Source organism: Muscardinus avellanarius (assembly GCF_963383645.1).
Source record: "Muscardinus avellanarius genome assembly, chromosome: 13".
Lineage (NCBI taxonomy): Eukaryota > Metazoa > Chordata > Mammalia > Rodentia > Gliridae > Muscardinus > Muscardinus avellanarius.
Window position 1 is genome coordinate 15,112,724 of NC_137799.1, and position 19,293 is coordinate 15,132,016.

The 19,293-nt window shown below is 52.8% G+C and overlaps 1 protein-coding gene across 1 annotated transcript; it reads left to right on the top strand.

The window, feature by feature from the left end:
* Nucleotides 1-252: 252 nt before the first annotated feature.
* Nucleotides 253-18,997, top strand: PHF19 (PHD finger protein 19; the record flags this gene model as incomplete). The annotated part of the gene is made up of 14 exons (XM_080709512.1): nucleotides 253-450; nucleotides 2,896-2,977; nucleotides 5,018-5,113; nucleotides 5,548-5,648; nucleotides 6,151-6,299; nucleotides 8,515-8,610; nucleotides 9,311-9,379; nucleotides 9,498-9,618; nucleotides 11,997-12,064; nucleotides 13,402-13,563; nucleotides 14,092-14,179; nucleotides 14,856-14,941; nucleotides 16,622-16,717; nucleotides 18,655-18,997. The coding sequence occupies exons 1-14, from the start codon at nucleotides 265-267 to the stop codon at nucleotides 18,995-18,997; spliced, it is 1,743 nt and encodes a 580-aa protein (XP_080565638.1). The 5' UTR covers nucleotides 253-264.
* Nucleotides 18,998-19,293: the final 296 nt, after the last annotated feature.

A 19,293-nucleotide genomic window follows, 5' to 3' on the forward strand; every position in this document is an offset into this window, starting at 1 on the left:
GGCAAGAGAGCAGGACCCGGGATCAGCAGACTTGATTATAAGCCACAGCTTAGCCATCAGCCACTTCTTGTCACTCTTCAATTTTCCCATCTGCAGAATGGGAGCAATGGTGTCTCCCTCCAGGAGGGCTGTCCTGATGATTTAGGGCGATAATAAACATGTCTGGCACACGGTGTCACTTCCAGAATCGGCGGTTTCTTCCTTCCCCTGATGGGCTTTCCGGAGCAGTGAATCGAGAAGTAAACCCAGTGTCAGCAGAAGGTCATGGAGAATCGAGCTCTGGACCCAGGGACTCGGGACTCCTATGGAGCCACCAGCCACCTCCCCAATAAGAGAGCCCTCGTGAAGGCTGAGAACAACTTTAAAGACCTGATGTCCAAGCTGACAGAGGGCCAGTATGTACTATGCCGGTGGACAGATGGACTGTATTACCTTGGGAAGATCAAGAGGGTAAGTCTTTTCTCTCTGGCCCCTGTTCTCAGGCCCAGCAGCTCTCTGCTCATCCTCTGGCCTGGCTTTCAGATAAGGAAGGAAGGGGGATTGCTAAGGAATTCCCTTCCAGGCCCTCGTGCCCGGAGAAGCTGAAAGCGGAAGGAGCCAGAACCGGAGGCACCATTTGTAGGCATCATTGTTAAGGCCAACAGCATCCAGCCAGTTCTTTAGAATAAAGTGCTCTGAGATCTGGGTGTGATGGCTCACTCCTGTAATCCCAGTACTTGGGTGGCTGAGACAGGAAGATCTCAGGTTTGCAGCCAGCCTCAGCAATTTAGTGAGGCCCTTCCACAACTTAATGAGATCCTGTTTCAAAATAAGAAGAATAAAATAGGGCTTGTGGGATAGGTCAAAAGTGGAATGCAGCCGGGCATGGTGGCGCATGCTTGTAATCCCCGCGCTTGGGAGGCAGAGACAGGAGGATCGCGCAGGTTCGAAGCCAGCCGCGTGTGCTGGCTTAGGAGACCCTGTTTCCAAATAAAAATTTAAAAAATAGGTCTGGGAGTGTAGCCCAGAGGTAGAAGGGCTTCCAGGAACCCCAGTACTACAAAAAAAAAAAAAGTGGAATGCATCTGGGTTCCATCTTCAGTATCAATCAATCAGTAAATGAAAAAAATGAAATCCCAGTATTTGGAAGTCTGAGATAGGAGGATCACAAGTTAGAGGCCAGCTCGTGGTGACTTAGTAAGACCTTGTTCCAAAATAAAAATAAGGCTGGGGGTATAGCTCGTAGGTAGAATGCTTTTCAATCCCCAGCACCACCTAAATAAATAAATGAATTAATAAAATAAAAAGGGAAGGATGTAGCTTAGAGGTAGAATGCCTTCAGTACCACCAAAAGAAAAAAAAAAAGAAAGGAAGGAAGGAAGGAAGGAAGGAAGGAAGGAAGGAAGGAGAGTACTTAGAGAACCTGCAAACCCAGGAGGACCGGGTGGGAGAGGAACACCAATGACAATCTGGCCCATTTTTTTGCCCTCACCGTCCCTACCAAGCACTGTCCCCCAGTCGTCCAACACCTCCACAGGCTGCTCTGGCACTGGCATTCTACCTCCGAGCTACACCCCCAGCCTTCATTTTTATTCTTTATTTTGAAACAGGGTCTCACTGAGTTGCAAAGAACCTCACTAAGTAGCTGAGGCTGACTGTGAACCTCAATCCTCCTGTCTCAGCCTCCCGAATGCTGGGATCACCAGTGTGCGCCAACGCACCTGGCTGGCTCTGCTTTCTTTATTTAATTTAAAAAAAATTTTATTTTAATTTTTTATTATATATATATATATATATATATATATATATATATATATATATATTTGGTGGTATTGGGGTTCCTGGAAACCCTTCTACCTCCGGGCTATACTCCCAGACCCATTTTTTAATATTTTTATTTTTAATATTTTTATTTGGAAACAAGGTCTCTTAAGCCGGCGCGGCTGGCTTTGAACCTGCGCCATCCTCCTGTCTCCGCCTCCCAAGCGCGGGGATTACGAGCGTGCGCCACCACGCCCAGCTTAATATATTTTTATTGGTGCATTGTAGTCAAACATCTCAATACAAGACTTGTGAGGATATACAAGCACACATCACCCAATTAGCCTTTATCCAATCCCCATCCCATTCCCTCCCCCTCCCTCGATCCCATGCTTGATTTACTTACTGACTTTGATATATTTATTTAAGTTCATCATGTGCTTTAAAGAGATTCCATCTTCCCCCATCCCATCCCATCTGATAGGTCACCTTAATTGCTCCTCCATGGGGCCCTTTCTTCAACCTGATTTCCTCCTATTACCCATTTCTTCCTAGTTTTTGCATATTGGGGGAAGCATCTGATTTTTATTTTCTGTGATATTTCCCTGTGGATGCCGCATTGCAGGCTCCAATCCCACTCTCAAAGGCCCTGGCACCTGCCTCGCCTCATGGCAGGCTCCGAACCCGGCCTCACTGGCCCCAGCACCGGCCTTGCCGCCTGGCAGGCTTCAATTCTGGCCTCAGAGGCCCCAGCACTGGCCTTGCCTTATAGCAGCCTCCTATCCCAGCCTCGCAGGTTTGGGTACAGGCCTCGCCACGTGGCAGCCTCCAATCCCATTCCTTGGAGGCCCCAACACCGGCCTTGCCTTATGGCAGGCTCTGATCCCGGCCTTGCTGGCCCCAGCACCGGCCTCACCACAGGGCAGGCTCCGATCCCGGACTCGCTGGCCCCAGCACTGGCCTCGCCACCTGGCAGGCTTCAATCCCAGCCTCGGAGGCCCCAACACTGGCTTTGCCTCAGGGCAGGCTCCAATCCCGGCTTCACTGGCCCCACCAGCTGGCTCTGCTTTCTGAAACACAGGCACAGGAGGAGGACCGGGCCCAGCTTGGCTTCCCCCAGCTGCTTTCTCATGCTACTCCCTCTCCATGCCCCAGGTCAGCAGTTCCAAGCAAAGCTGCCTTGTGACTTTTGAAGACAATTCCAAGTACTGGGTCTTGTGGAAGGACATACAGCATGGTGAGTCCTGGCACTTTGGGTACTCCCACCCTCTCCTGTTCTCTCCTCCACTGCCTACAGTTTTTCCTTTTCTTTTCCTGGCTTGTCCTGGTCTCTGAACCCCAAGCCCACCCAGGATGATCAGATTGCCAGTCGTGTGACCCTCTCCTGCCCTGAGTGTGTGGGCCTCGTGAGGGCCACGGGGTGGATGGGGAAGTGGCTCAGGGAGGTGCCTGGAGGCTGGGACTAGGTCTCAGATCTGGTTTTGTGTCCTTCTGCTGCTGCTAAAGCTCTGGGTCCAATGAAGCTAGGAATGAGCAGGAGGCCCGGCAGTGAGAGCTGTCACCTGTGGATCTGAGCAGAGTCTCCTCTCAAGGAGTGAAGAAAACTAGTGGAGGCTGCTCTATCCACGAAGCAAGGAGTCGGGGATAGGGAAAGACCAAGAACACAGAGAGGAACCAACCAGTCAGTGTGAAGGTGGACATGCCTGGATGGAGCTGGACCAGCTTTCAGGACTGTCTTAGAGAGATGGCAATGCTTAGCTTGGTGCTACTGAGTTACAGAGAAGCGGTTTCCAAAGAACATGTTACCATAAAAAATGATTCCAAGAAGTTTGCAAAGTCGAGGCTGCAGAACCTGGCCAGTTAGTGGATCTTTCAAATAGCCCCTCAGTCTAAGAAGTTGTGGCCAAGGCTAACTGATTCCTTCTCCAGCCTTTGCACCCTGAGTTTATTATATAATATCCAAAGCCATGAGAATCTCCCCTCCAGGTTACCCTCTTATTGAAAGCATAATCGCTTCTAAAAACATATCAACTGGTCACCATATGTGGACTTTATTTGGATCTTAATTCAAAACCCCAAACTTAAAACCATGATGACATTTTTATTTGAGAGACAGTTGGAAATGTGAACGCTAACTGAATTTGTCAATCTTAAGAAACTATTTTTAGGTACAATAAAGGCTCTGCAATGATTTTCATTTTGTGGTGTTGGGAGCTCATGATGCTAAACACAATTCCACTGAACTATATCTCCCGGCCCCATAATGATGCTTTTTTTTTTTTTTTTTTTTTTTGGTGGTACTGGGGTTCCTAGAAACCCTTCTATCTCTGGGCTACACTCCCAGACCCACTATATATACATACATATATATATATATATATATACATATATATATATATATATATTTTTTTTTTTTAATTGGAAACAGGGTCTCTGAAGCCAGCTGCGCTTCGAACCAGCGCAATCCTCCTGTCTCCGCTTCCCAAGTGTGGGGATTACAAGCATGCGCCACCATGCCCGGCTTATAATGATGCTTTAAAAAAAAAAAAGTCCTGAGCCAGGCATGGTAACACACACTTGCAATCCTAGTACGTGGGAGGCTGAGACAAGAGGATTACAGGTTCATGGTGAGCCTCAGCAATATAGTGAGGTCCCCTGCAACTTAGTAAGATCCTGTTTTAAAATTAAAAAATAAAATAGGGCTGGGTGTAGGTTAGAGGTAGAATGCCTCTGGATTCAATCCCCAGCAGGAGATAGATAGATAGAGAGATATATACCTGATCTTTAGAGATACAATGGAAATATTAACGGGAAGATCAGTATCTGGATCTTGATTTGAAATAATGATAAGATTGGCCATGAGTTCATAATTATTGATGCACACAGTTTCATCATAACATACTAATATTATTCTGTAATAAATGTTTTAAACGTTATTTAACATAAAACAGTGCTTACCAAAATAAGTCAAATCAGGCAAGATAGGGAGCATAATGAATGAAGAATAAGGGATAAAGGTTTCGACCTCAGGCAGCCATGGGTTTGACTCTTCTCCTCCGCATACTAGCCCAGCCATGAACTTAACCTCTGGAGCCTCAATATCCCCATCTGTAGAGTGGGGTAATGATAATAGGCATCTCCAAAGGGCTGGGCAGATTCAATGAGGCAGCCCTTCGTTTGCTAGGCCCCATGTGCAGTAGATGCTTAGCATCTGGGCTACCATGTTAACTCTTAATCCCTTTGATTCAGACCTGACCCAAGAGGGCCTCTTTTTCAGCTGGCGTTCCAGGGGAGGAGCCCAAGTGTAACATCTGCCTGGGGAAGACCTCGGGACCATTAAACGAGATCCTCATCTGTGGAAAGTGTGGCCTGGGTGAGTGGGTGAACAAGACGCCCAGAAGGTCCTCATTTGGGCCCGTCCTGCGCTGGCCCCTGGTGGGCACTGGCCCCTGGTGGGCACTGCTCCAGCTGCTGGGCCTCAGCCACTTCCCTGTTTCTAGACTCCAGGACAGAAGGGGCCCTGGGAGGTGACCTGGGGAAAGTTGAACAATACAACAAATATGCAGTTTGGGGTCCTCCTGGGTGGAGAAGGAGGGTGGGAAAGAAGGGGTACAGTGTTGACGCCTGACCTCGGGGCTTGTCCCTCTGGCCAGTGCCGTCATTTAGTCCCCAGCCTGGGTGCCAGCTTGGCCGCCCCGAGCAGCTGGCAGGCAGAGCGTCTAGGTCTGCGGCAGCCGCCCAGCCTTTGGACTGGCCAGCCCTGGGCCACGGCCTCCACGTGGTAGTCACCACCCTCCTCTGCCATAGGTTACCACCAGCAGTGCCACATCCCCATAGCAGGCAGTGCCGACCGGCCCCTGCTCACGCCCTGGTTCTGCCGACGCTGCATCTTCGCACTGGCTGTGCGGGTGAGCCCTCCGCCCCTCCTCCTCCAGCCCCCCCAGGCCAGAGGCACCCCGGGCTCTGGCCGGCCTCCCCACCCCAGACCCTGAGCTCTAAGCCGAAGGGCCCCGTTGGGCGTTGGAGATAGGTGGTACCTCTGCCGCTTAGCAGCTGCATGTCCTTGACCAGGTTCCAGAGCCTCCCAGAGCCTCAGTTTCCTCAACTGTGAAATGGACACAGCTTTATTATCAGGAGCAGAGAGCACCCAATGAATGATGCTTTACTATTAAAGGGAAAAAATTGTGTAAATGATCGCACTCAACACATATAGGTCACTGTTAAGTATTACTGTTAATACCCTTCTGGAATAAAACAAGATGGGATTGGGATTGGAGGAAAAAAGCTTCTTGCCTTTCTGACTACCTTGGAATATCTGTGGGTCCCCCAAAACCCTGGGCATCAACAGATACGCGTGGCCTGTCCAGGCCAACCAGGGTGGAGAGTGACTGGGACTCTAACTTCCCCCAGAAAGGCGGTGCGCTGAAGAAAGGCGCCATCGCCAGGACGCTGCAGGCGGTGAAGATGGTGCTGTCCTACCAGCCGGAGGAGCTCGAGTGGGATTCGCCACACCGCACCAACCAGCAGCAATGCTACTGTTACTGCGGCGGGCCCGGAGAGTAAGGCCGCGGGGCGGGCCGCCCGGGAGGCGGGGCACGTCCCGGAGCTTCTGGCTGGGCCGGACCCTGGGGGGCGGGGTGCAGGCTGCGGGGCGGGGCCTAGGGAGGCGGGCCCGAGGCCTACAGGGCGGGCCCGGACTATCAGCCTCGGGGGCGGGCACTAGGGGGCGTGGTTGGGGGGGGTCAGCCTCGGGGGCGGGGCCTAGAGGAAGGGCCCGGACTAAGCCTTGGGGATGGAGCCCGGACTGTCAGCCTTGGAAGGGTTGGGGCCCAAGGGGCGGGCCCCCGAGTGTCAACATCGCGGGGTGGGGCCAAGGGGGCGGGGCCGTAGTGTCAGCCGCGGGGGCGGGGCCTAGAGGGGATGGAACCCAGGGGGCGGGCCCGAGCTGTCAGCCTCGGGGATGAGGCCCCCGGGAGCCGGCCTTGGCCGTCAGCCTCGGGGGCGGGGCTCCGAAGGGCGGAGCTCGGTGCTCTGGGAGCAGCGCTGGTCGAGGGCTTCTCTGCATCTGAGCAGAATGGAAGAGTCGCCAGAGGGCCTCCAGCGAGCCCTCAAGATGAAAACCTAAATATTCGGACTCTAGGTGATGTCTCGCAATAACAGCCGTCGTGAGGGGGGGAGGGGGTAGAGTGCAGAGGTGTTTTCTTGGTGCTGAGTAGGAAAGGGGGAAGTATTGAAGAGTAGCCAAGATCCTAGGGCTGACTCTCCTCCAGGACCTCCCAAGGTGTCCAAATCCTGGCTCTGCCCCTTACCAGCTGTCCCAGCCATGAGCCTCAGTTCTCTATTTTCCCATGGGGTGGTTGTGAGCACAGTGTGAATTAGATAATTCACATAAAGGCTTACACAGTCCCTGGCACTTGGTAAGCACTTTAAAAATGGGAGTTGATAGCTGGGCCTGGTGGTGCATGCTTGTAATCCCAGCATTTGGGAGGCCTTGGAGGATCGTGGTTTGTGGACGGCCTCAGCTACTTGGTGAGGCCCTTTGCAATTGAGACCCTATTTCAAAATAAAGAATAAAAGTAGGGCTAGGAGTGTCGCTCGGAGGTAGAATGCCCCTGGATTCCTTCCCCAGTACCTTAAAAAAAAAAAAAATCTGTGAGTTACTGGTGGAGCTGCACCTGGTGCCTAGACACTGACTTTACCTTCCCATTGTCAGAGCCAGTGAAGCAGGCAAGATAAGAAGATCCTTTTCCCTAGAGAGCTGCAAGCAGAGCTAGGGTGCTGTGCAGGGGCCTCTTGCCCTGCTACCGCCAAGAATCAGGTGGATTTCTCCCTGCAGCCTAGGCCTCCAAGTAGCCATGGGCTGGAGAGCCTGCTCCCTTGAGCTAACTGCCCCAGGCATTGTGAAAGAAACTGCAGACTAAGAGGAGAATATTGTTCCCTCAGGGAACAGCTTGCAGAGTTCCATTAAATCCTGCACCTCATACCTAGTTTGGTCGAGAAGAACTAAAGGTCTAGAGGCTGGGCTTACAGGCCAGCTGAGTAACGCAGGCACATCCTTGAACAACTTCATTCTCAAATGGGCTTTCTCCCGGGAACTTCCCCCTGGGTTCTGGGAGGCCCAAAGGATCAGATGGAAAAATGCTTATGGGAATTTATAGCAGTAGGGCAGTGCTTCTCAGCACTTCCTGGGTGATTGGTAATAATGTCCCTCCCAGGGGCTTTGCCAAATGAATAGGTCTGAAGTAGACCAAGCACCGACTGTTCAGGGAATGCCTTTGTGCTCTTTCCCACCCAGTAACTAGTTGTTGAATGGTCACAACGAGGTAGATACAGTACCAGGTGAGAAAAACCAGACGCAGGCCTGCTCGCATGGAGCCTACGGGAGCCGTCATTCTTTCTGAGTATCTCAAGCACACTTTCCCTCTGGGTTGTGTTTGGGGGAGCACAGTCCAGAGGTGGGGACTCTGCTGTGGCATAGCAGGGAGAACACAAGCTTTGAAGCTGATGGGAGTGGGATTTGAATCGCCATCCTCAAGCTGGTCAACCTCCGAGTCACCTGTGCTCTGTGGGCAAAGGTTCACCTTTGACCTGATGGCATGGTCCAATGAGGTGGCCTACACCTGCTTCCCAGGACCACACGTGGCGCGGCCTAAGTGCTTGGTAACTGGGAGTCCTCATTCCGTCTCTCTGGGTGGAGGGTGAGTTTCCACTGGGAATAATTGCTGAGCCTCGTGCCTGGCCCTGACTGTGGATGACCATGGCTCTTCTCTCCAGATGGTACCTGCGGATGCTGCAGTGTTACCGGTGCAAGCAGTGGTTCCATGAGGCTTGCACACAGTGCCTCAATGAGCCCATGATGTTCGGAGACCGGTAGGTGTTAATTTAGTCCATGTGGGTTGAGAGGGCAGGGGTGGCAGCAACAGCTCCTTCAGATGTCAGGCTCTGCACAGGGGCTCTGTGAGAGCCTGCACCTGTTGGGTAAAGGGGAGGGTCCCACTCTCCGGAGTCAGTAGCAGAACATGGTACACTGCACCCCTAACTGCCACTGAGTTGTGGAGTTCTGGAAGTAAATCCCTGCCGTCCCAGAGACCCAGTCTGTTCCAGGGCTTGGGGAAGGAGGGGTAACACCATCCCTGCCCCCATTCTGCCCAGAGAAATTATAGAAGCCACTAGGGAAGTGGATGACTTCTGACCAATGGGGTTAAACTACTGGAAGGCATCATATATGTCAAACCAGACATTGTGTTTTGGGGTTAGTATTTCACGTCATTGGTGAGTGTATGCGTGTGTGTGTGTGCATGCGTGCGTGTGTGTGTGTGAGACAGACAGAGGGGAAGAGGATGGCCACCACAACCCAGCCTAGCTCAGCTCACTCTCCCTGAACTCAGCTGCCCTCCAGGGCACTGATATTTGGGAAGGGGGCTGAGGGTAAAGGAGCATTCCTTGGTCCCTGTCCTGCCCCGTCCTTAGCCCCACCCACCTAAGGCAGCCAGCCCCAAGAGTGAGAGAGCTGACGATGGGGGAGGTGTCCAAGCACCTCCCACCAAGGCCCTTCTCCACCCACCCACAGGTTCTATCTGTTCTTCTGCTCCGTGTGTAACCAGGGCCCAGAGTACATCGAGAGGCTGCCCCTGCGATGGTGAGAGGAAGGGGCTTGGTCCAACATCCCCTCCCGGGCCCCCTCCCAGCTTCCCCTTCCTCCTCCTTCTGGGGACCGCTGCCCCTCACCCAGCCCACCCCCTTACCCTGTTGCCCAGGGTGGATGTGGTTCACCTGGCCCTCTACAACCTGGGGGTGCAGAGCAAGAAGAAGTACTTTGATTTTGAAGAGATCCTGGCCTTTGTCAACCACCACTGGGAGCTCCTGCAGCTGGGCAAGGTACGCAGGGCCATGGCAGGCTGGCGGAGCACAGGAGGCAGGCGGTGGTCTGTGCAGGACCACTCACAGAGGACTAGGGTCCTTGAGCTGCTGCACTCTTGAGCCCAGACTTCTGACCCCCAGTTTAACCATTGGGCAGTTGGGGCCTGACCAACTCAGTCCAGGGAAGCTGGGGCCCTAGATCTAGCTGGAGGCAGGATCCCTGCTGAGGTGTTTGGCCTGCTCTGAATTTCCTGGCTAAGCTGGAAGGTGAAGTGAGCCCGCCTGCTGAGCCTGGGCGTCACCAGGGGCCTGCGAACCTCTGATCCATGGGGTGAAGTAACAAATAAAGCCTTTGAGAACATCACAGCCAGACAGCAACTTGCTGGAGGTCTACACAGCCTTGGGGGCTGAGCAAGAGCCTTTCTAAGCACTGCCACGGGAGGGATGAGCCCCTGGGTCCCTACCCTGAGTCCTCTCTGCTGCCTATGGGGTGATGCAAGCCTTTCTTTGATGAGAGAAAGATTTGAATTTTTTTTAAAGTAACCTTTACGCTTTGGAAAAAATGTTTTATATATAACATCTTCATTTATAGTGTCATAATTTATGAGACATACCTATTATAAAGCCTTAAAAGAGAGTATTACTGTTTTCAGAGATAAAGGCAGAGCTTTATTAAAGAAAAACTGAGGATACACATTCAAGGGAGTGATTTAGGGTTTTTTGGGTTTTGTAATTTTTATTTTTTATTTTTTATTTTTTTGATGTACCAGGGATAGAACTCAGGGGCATTCTACTACCAAGCTCCACTACCAGCCCTTTTTTTTTTTTTTTTATTCTTTATTTTGAAACAGACTCTCACTGAATTGCAAAGGGCCTCACTAAGTAGCTGAGGCTGGTCACAAACCAGGATCCTCCTGTTTCAGACTCAGCCTCCCAAATGCTGGGATTACAATCCATATTCCCACATCACACAATCCAGAAATGACTAGAAATAATGCATAGGAGCTGGGCGTGGTAAGGCCCTTTGCAACTCAGTGAGACCCTGTTTCAAACTAAAGAATAAAAATAGGGCTGGGGGTGTGGCTCGGAGGTAAAATGCCCCTGGGTTCCATCCCCAGTACTGCAACAAAACAAAACAAAACAGAAAAACACATAGGTACATTTCCTTCCAGCATATTTTTTTCTTTTTATATGGTTCAGATGATACAGTATGCAATTTTAAATCATCTTTATCCATTTACATTTGAAATACTTTCCCATATTATTAAAGAGGCCTCATAAATTTATTTTTTTATTTTGATGGTACTGGGGTTCTTGGAAACCCTTCTACCTCCGTGCTACACTCCCAGACACCTACTTTTTATATTTTTATTGGAAACAGGGTCTCTTAAGCCAGAGAGGCTGGCTTCGAACTTGCGCGATCATCCTGTCTCGGCCTCCCAAGCGCTGGGATTACAAGCGTGCACCACCACGCCCGACATTCATAAATGTTTTAATTTTTTTTTATTTTTATTTTTTGGTGGTACTGGGGTTCCTGGAAGCCCTTCTACCTCCGGGCTACACTCCCAGACCTATTTTATATTTTTGAAACAGGGTCTCTTATGCTAGCGCGGCTGGCTTCGAACCTGTGCGATCTTCCTGTCTCCGCCTCCCAAGCGCTGGGATTACAAACGTGCGCCACCATGCCCAGCTCATAAATGTTTTTAAAGTCTGCATTGGCTACTATCATAATTTCCTGGTTTCCTTCCTTCCTTCTTTCTTTCTTTCTTTCTTTCTTTCTTTCTTTCTTTCTTTCTTTCTTTCTTTCTTTCTTTTTCTTTCTTGCGGGTCTGGGGATGGAACCCAGGGGCATTCAACCTCCGAGCTATACCCCTTGCCCTATTTTTTTTTTTTTATTCTTTATTTTGAAACAGGGTCTCACTGAGTTGTAAAGGGCCTCACTAAGCAGTATCTGAGGCTGTCCATTAACCGCGATCCTCTGGTCTCCGCCTCCCGAATGCTGGGATTACAAGCGCGTGCAGTCTTGGTTTCTTTCCAATGGGCGTATCACTTCCTTTTTGCTCAACGTTGCAGACTGCGACAGTGGAGCTCTTGACACGTAAAACTCTGTGCGTCTTCCATGTTGTGTTTGTACCATGGATCCCACAGGCTAACATGACCGGGTCAAGAGTACAGACATTTTTTTAAAAGCTTTTGATACAGCTGGGCCTGGAGTTTTTCTCTCCATTTTACAGGTGGGGATGTGAGCTCAGAGAGAGGGGAAAGCGTATTTGAGATCATGGTGTCGTCAGTGGTCCTCCCTGGAGGACCAAGGGTGTCGGGAGGTGGGGTTGGACAGGTGGCCCCCCACCCTGTATGGCTGAGTCTAACTGTCCTGCTGGTCTGCCCCTCCTCAGCTCACCAGCACCCCCGTGACGGACCGAGGACCCCACCTCCTCAATGCTCTCAACAGTTACAAGAGCCGGTACGTGCAGGGAGGAGGGAGGCTTGCCGAGGGCCCCCAGCAGGTGAGTCCTGATCTAAAGGCTCTTCTTGCCTCCTGGCCTTTGCTCACGCCGTGCCACCTGCCTGGACTCCTTTCCTTAAATCCTTCCCATCCTTGGGAATCCAGGGAGTCAAAAAATCCAGGGACCTCCTTTGCGGAGTCTACCCTACCCAAGTGCCCCAGCAGCCTGGTACTGTGCTCAGCTCCGTAGAGGGGTGTCCCCTGCTCCAAGGGAGGGATCATATCAGCATCTCTAGGTGGGCCACAGCCTCCTAAGCCAGCCCTAGCCTGTGTCTTCCCATTACTGGTTCTCTGCTGGCACACACTGCCAGCCACATCCCTCCGCAATGCCACTGCCACAAGGGCTGTCCAAGCCCCCTCTCCTGGCAGTCAGGGCCTTTTATGATCAGGACCTGCCCACATGTCTTCTGTCACTGTTCCCTTGACTTGGTTGCTTGTTTGGTACTGGGGATTGGTCCCAGGGGCATTCTACCTGACACCCCTGGCCCTTTTAACTTTTATTTTGAAACAAGGTCCCACTAAGTTACTTAAGGCCTCAAACCTGCCATCCTCCTGTCTCAGCCTCCCAAGGACTGGGATTACAGGCATGTGCCACCATGCCTGGCTTCCCTTCGCTTTCTGGCTGACTCTGGCTGCCAGCCCAGTGCCCGCTGAGCCCTGCACTCCCCCCTCCCAGAGCTTCTGTTCATCCCTTCCTTCAGGAAGCCCAGGATGCTTTTCCAACCATTTTATGTGTTCGTTCAAGCAGCAAGTATGTATTGAGTTGCTGTTTTGCATCTGGCCTTGACTAGGTGCTCAGGCCACAGTGGAGAAAAAGACAAGGTCCCTGCTTTCTATGAAAGCTTCTAGACACTTCCAGCAGAACGACCCCGCTCCGCACTCTTGTGGTTTGGGGCTCAGACACGGCCTACTGCTCAGCAGGCAACCTCTTGCCACACTGACAGGCCCCAGAGGGTGAGGGTGAGGGTGGGCCTGGGTCCCAGCTACTTCTGCAGCCTCAGGCTGCTCTGGGCCGGAAGAGGGCGGTGCCTGCAGGTGCTGAACAGTTTCTGGGAGCCAGAATGAAGAGTATCCGGGCCCCAGGAGTCCTCCTGTGAGCTGGAGGAGGCCTGCCTGTAGGAGGTGGCCTGTGGCTAGTGGAGGCAGAGAAGAAAAGGGAGAGGAGAAGCAAGATCAAGGACTGGGAGGAGCCACAGTCTCATCCCCAGGCTTTAAGAGCCACTCTGCATTTTAACTCTGGCTGTGCATAGACACAGGAGCTCCTTGAATGCACTCCCCTCCCCTCCCACACCCAGGTTCCTCTGCGGCAAGGAGATCAAGAAGAAGAAGTGCATCTTCCGCCTGCGCATCCGCGTCCCACCCAACCCTCCTGGGAAGCTGCTGCCCGATAAGGGACTGGCGCCCCGCGAGAACGGTGCCCCCTCTGAGCTGCGTAAGAGAGGAAAGAGCAAGCCTGGGTCAGTGCTGGGGGCCTGGGGTCGTGGTTGTGGACGATCTTGGTTTCTCTGCTCCCAGCTCCCGGGACAAGGAATGTGCTGTGCAGTGGGCCCCAGAGTCTGGCGGCATCTGCCTAAGCCAGGAGCCCAGACACCCAGCTAGTCCCAGCAGTAGGCACCCAAGAGGAATAGTTAGTGGCTCCCAGACTTCTTCTGCCACCACACCCCCTTAGAGACTCAGCAGGGGGAAGCAGATCATGGGATCCAGTCCCAATGCACAAGGAGAAGGGGAGTCGGAGAGCTGAGGGCGCCTAGCCCGCCCAGCTGAGCTGCACGCTCTCCCTGGGCATCTGGGGCAGGGCATCCGGACACACCAGCCCGGGGAGGCGCCTTTTCTCCTTCCACCCATAGTAGCCCCTTGACACCCTCCCAGCCCTGCTGCCCTAGAGGATCCTGCCTCCGCGGGGCTGCCGGCGCTCCCCAGGCGCCTTCCCCGGGGCCGCCCGCAGCCTCTGACTGGGCCACCCTCTCCCTTTTCTGTCTCCACAGTTTGTTGCCTCATGAATTCCAGCAGCAGAAAAGGCGAGTTTATAGAAGAAAAAGATCAAAGTTTTTGCTGGAAGATGCTATTCCCAGTGTTAGTTCCTTGTTTTCTCATCCTCCACTATCCCGCGCAGGGCGGGAACAAACTAGGGCTTCCGGTGCAGACAACTTTAAAGTCCCCCAGGCCCAGGGGATGCCCCCGTGGCCCATTCATTTCCTACTACAGTGAAACAGAAAAGCCAGGCACGCCAACACCACCCCCAAGTTCTCCCAAGAACCCAGGGGCAGGGCAGGTAACACCCTGCCCCCCCACTGTCCAGGTGGGGAAACTGAGGCCAGGGCTGGGCAGGACTTCCCTGAGGTCACACGGCAAGGCCGTGGCTGGGCCCAGCCTAGAGCCAGGACTGCAGAGCAGCCCTCGCCGTGGGCGTAATGCTGGCGATGCCTCATCTCCTCAGCACTATAGTTTATGAGGTGCTTTTACAACCCTTCCTTGATGGGACGCCTCTGCAAGAGTGAAGCAGGGCCAGGGTTCTTTTCCCCGTTCTGCAGTCGAGGTAGCTGAGGCCCAGAGAGGTGATGGTCGTCCAGTTGGCTGGAGACAAAGGGGTGGCCTGGCTCTCTGGTCAGGAACTGGGATGACGACGGAGGGCGCAGGTCTTGCCCTGGCTGCCCGCAGGCAGCTTGCGTGGCCCTCACGGGGAGGTGCTTGCAGAAGGGGACGTGGCGCTCACCGACTGACCCTTCTTTTCTTTTTCCTGTGTCCACAGAGTGACTTCACCTCGGCCTGGAGCACCAACCACCACCTGGCCAGCATATTTGACTTCACACTGGATGAAATCCAGAGTCTAAAAAGGTATTGGGCCCAGAGACATGTTTGCTTTAGAAATGGCTGGAGCCGAGGAGCAGGCTCCCTCTATGCCCTGGCAGTGCAGGGATGTTCTGGAAGGGGCAAGGCAAAGTGCTGAGGGAGGGGTCTTTCATGGGATCCTTCTTTTTTTGTGTGTGGCACTGGGGATTGAACCCAGGGGCCTTCTACCTCTGAGCTACACCCCAGCCCTCTTATTTATTCTTTATTTTGAAACAGCGTCTCACTAAGTTGCAGAGGGACTCACTAAGTCGCTGAGGCTGGCTGTGAACTGCAGTCCTCGTCTCAGCCTCCCAAGTACTGGGATTACGAACGTGCACCACACCTGGCTTTGTGGGGTCCTTCTAAAACCCCAGGTTTAAAGGATCTATGTGGCCGGGCGTGGTGGCGCACGCTTGTAATCCCCGCGCTTGGGAGGCAGAGACAGGAGGATCGTGCAGGTTCGAAGCCAGTCGCGTGCACCGGCTTAGGAGACCCTGTTTCCAAATAAAAATGTAAAAATAGGTCTGGGAGTGTAGCCCGGAGGTAGAAGGGCTTCCAGGAACCCCAGTACCACCAAAAAATAAAAAATAAAAAAATAAAGGATCTATGTGCACAAGGCTGCCAGGAAGGCCTTTTACACCAGACCTCAGAGCACAAGACATCCCCTTGCTCCCCAGAGCCAGGCTGCAGGCCGCCTGCCCAGTCCTCTGGCTGCTCCCGCCCACACCTTGTAGCAGTTTCTGGGCTCTCCCACACCCACTATGAAGTTCCATGCCTGCTCATCCTTGTCCCACTGGTCCCTCCAACTTGAATGCCCCGCCCACCCGCCCTATCTGAAACCCAGGGCCTTCACCAGCCTCCCAGGCTGTGCTGGGTGCCTTTCAGGATCTGCTCAGTAAGCCCAAGGGGAGGGACTACATCCTTTGTCATTTTATCTCGCAAATCACTGAAGGTCATTCCCGAGGCCATGGAGAAGCAGAGAGGGATTTATTTTTGTGGTACTGGGGCTGGGACGCAGGGGCTTTCTACCTCTGGGCTACACTCCCAGACCTATTTTTTCCAAATATTTTATTTGGAAACAGGGTCTCACTAAGTTGCTGACAGCCTCACTAAGTAGATGGGGGCTGGCTTCAAACCTGTGCGATCCTCCCGTCTCAGCCTCCCAAGCGCAGGATTACACGTGTGCACCACCATGCCCGGCTGCAGTGAGGGGATTGGTCAGATCTGAGCTCCAGAACCTTTGTGGCTTTAGCTAAATTCTTTAACCCTCTCAACTGCCTCAGGCTTCCCTCAAACAAGCTACTGCAGATGTAAACACCACTGAGCTGTGAAGCGGGCACAAGTGCCTGTGGCTCATTCAGCTGTGGTCACCTGAGCTCCCATCCCTCCAGGGCAGGATGTCCAGGTGTCCTGGCTCCTGGACTTTGGAGACCGAGTAGTAGATAATAGACAGGAAGATGTGGTGGTGGGAACCTGGGCAGGCAGCAACCTGAACGAGGCACACATCCCGACACCTCGGAAAGGAGGCCAAGGTCCAAGCACCATGAGAAATGAAGGAACAGGAAGAAAGAAATTAAAATGTAGGACTGGGGTGTCCCTGGGATGAAGGATGTGGGGCAGAGGGGCAGAGAGAAGCCTCGGACCCCGGGAGCCAGGCGGGCAGGCTTTAGCTCTTTCCCCTCTCAGTGCCAGCTCCGGCCAGACCTTCTTCTCTGACGTGGACTCCACTGACGCTGCCAGCACCTCTGGCTCCGCCTCCACCAGCCTCTCCTATGACTCCAGGTGAGCTTTGCAGAGGTCTGCCCCCAAGTTTAGCCAGGGCCGTCATCCCTGCCAGCCCTTTAGCCTCCCCCTTCTGCATCTGGGGCTTTCTGTGCGTCTGATTCTTGGCTGGAGACCGGCCTTCTGCTCTTGTGAGCCTGGCCCTGGGACCCTCTGGTTCCAAGTCACTGGGGTTTTTATTGGTGGGGGGTAAGGAGGACAGGCACTTAAGTTGCTGTGGTTTCATGCCTTTGGAGTGCTCTTCAACTGCACAGAATGTGTGTGTGCTTGCACACTAACATACACACATGCATATGCACACACACACACACACACACACACACACACACAACCAGGCTTCCTGGCCTCTGCACACCATAATTTTGCAATTTGTGCCTCTCAGGCCGTAGAGTCCCCCAACCTTGGTTTCTCACTGTCTGAATTGGATGCCTGTGTTCCAGTCTCTGAGGGAAAGCTGTTTATCTGGAAGGCTGCTGGAGGGGAAGGTGGCACCTTGCAGAGAGCAGGGTCTGGGAGGGGGACAGAAACCCTGGGGCCTCGCTGAAGGCCATCAGCAGCATAGGGAGGGTGGTCTGCAAAGCACGAGGATTTCTTCTGGACTCGGGCTCTTCTATTATATATATATATATATATATATATATATATATATATATATATATATATATATATGGCCCTTGCAAAAGTAGAACTGAAAGCAGAATGCCTATAGAGGTGCGTCTTTGTCTCTAGACCTCTCTACTGTCTTCCTCTGTATCTTAATTTTTTTTTTCTGGTGCTGGGGAAGGCAAGCACTCTACCACTGAGCCATATCCCTGGCCTATATTTTATTTCTTCTTGTACCTTTAGTTCTCACTAGTGCTTGGATATTGGCTTCCTTTCCCTCCCCCTCCCTCCCTCTCTGTACTAGAGATTGAATCAAGAGTATTCTACCTCTGAGCTACACCCCCAGTCCTATTTTACTTTTTTTCTTTTCTTTTTTTTTTTTTTTTTGGTGGTACTGAGAGTGGAACCCAGGAGCTTTTCTACCCCCAGGCTATACTCCCACACCTATTTTATACTTTATTTGGAGACAGGGTCTGGGATTACAAGCGTGTGCCACCACACCTGGCTCTTTACTGTCTATTTTGAAACAGGGTCTCACTAAGTTGCGGAGGGCTTCATGTTGCTGAGGCTGTCTGTGAACCTGCAATCCTCCTGTCTCAGCCTCCAAGTACTGGGATTACAAGCAAGTACCACCACGTCCAGCTAGGATTCCATTTCTAAGCTTCAGTAAGTGTGTGCCTTGTCTGGTGTGCCTGGTTTTCTAACACCTCTGCCTGTGTGGTACAAGGTCCTTTAGTCCACAATTCTTGTCCCTATTCCTGTCCCTCTTGGGTCATCTAGTTCCAAATGCATCCAGGTGAGGGACAAGGCATAACAGCGGGGCCTCAGCACAGTTCAGAGAACTGTGCACCTGTGCTTGTAAAGTCTCGACCCTGCAGACAAAGAGCCTGAGATGGGAGGATGGTAGGTTCAAAACCAGCCTCAGCAACATAGAAAGATAATCAGTAACCTAGCGAGACCCTGTTTCAAAACAATAACAAAAAATTAAATGGCTGGGGGAGTACTTAGGAAGTAAGAGTGCCTCTGGGTTCAATCCCAGTCTCTCTCTCTCTCTCTCTCTCTCTCTCTCTCTCTCTCTCTCTCTCTCTCACACACACACACACACACACACACACACACACACACCCTATGCTTAGAGTCAGACGACCCAGGCTCGAACCCTGACTCTGCCACCCCCAGCTGGTTCTCACATAGGGGCTGTGTGAAGAGCCAGTAAGATGACCCACACCCAGGCCTGGCGCCGAGCTTGTTACCCAGGAGAGTGCTGGGGCCAGGAATTTGTTGCAGCTGCTCTGTCTCATTCCCATCGCCTTCCCCTGCCCCTCCACTTGCAGACGGACAGTGGGCAGCCGCAAGAGGAAGCTGGCAGCCAAAGCATACATGCCCTTGCGGGCAAAGCGGCGGGCGGCTGAGCTGGGTGGTCGCTGCCCCTCGGACAGCAGTGCAGAGGGGACTTTGGGCCCCGAGCGGCCGGACGAAGGCATCGACAGCCACACGTTTGAGAGCATCAGCGAAGATGACTCGTCTTTGTCCCACCTCAAATCATCCATCACCAACTACTTTGGTGCGGCTGGGCGGCTGGCCTGCGGGGAGAAGTACCAGGTGTTGGCCCGAAGGGTCACGCCAGAGGGCAAGGTTCAGTACCTGGTGGAATGGGAAGGGACCACCCCTTACTGACTACCCCCCGGGGGGATGCCAGGAGCCCTGAAAACCAAAGGAGGGACAGCAGAAGCCATAGGTTCCCCATTTCTTCCAGGCCGGGGTGGGAGCGGGAAGCTGCACAGGCCTGGCCGAGGCTCACCTGGCTGGCAGTCCAAAAGGCCGGTCCTGTGCTCAGGCCTCCCTAGGCCCGGCCCCTCTTCTAAGGTCCTGCTGCCTCTTTCTCTGCATCTGTACACTCCACACCCCTCAGACTGCGTGCCCCTGGCTGACCCTGTTCCCTGGATCCCAGCCATTCTCTTGGCCCTCATTCC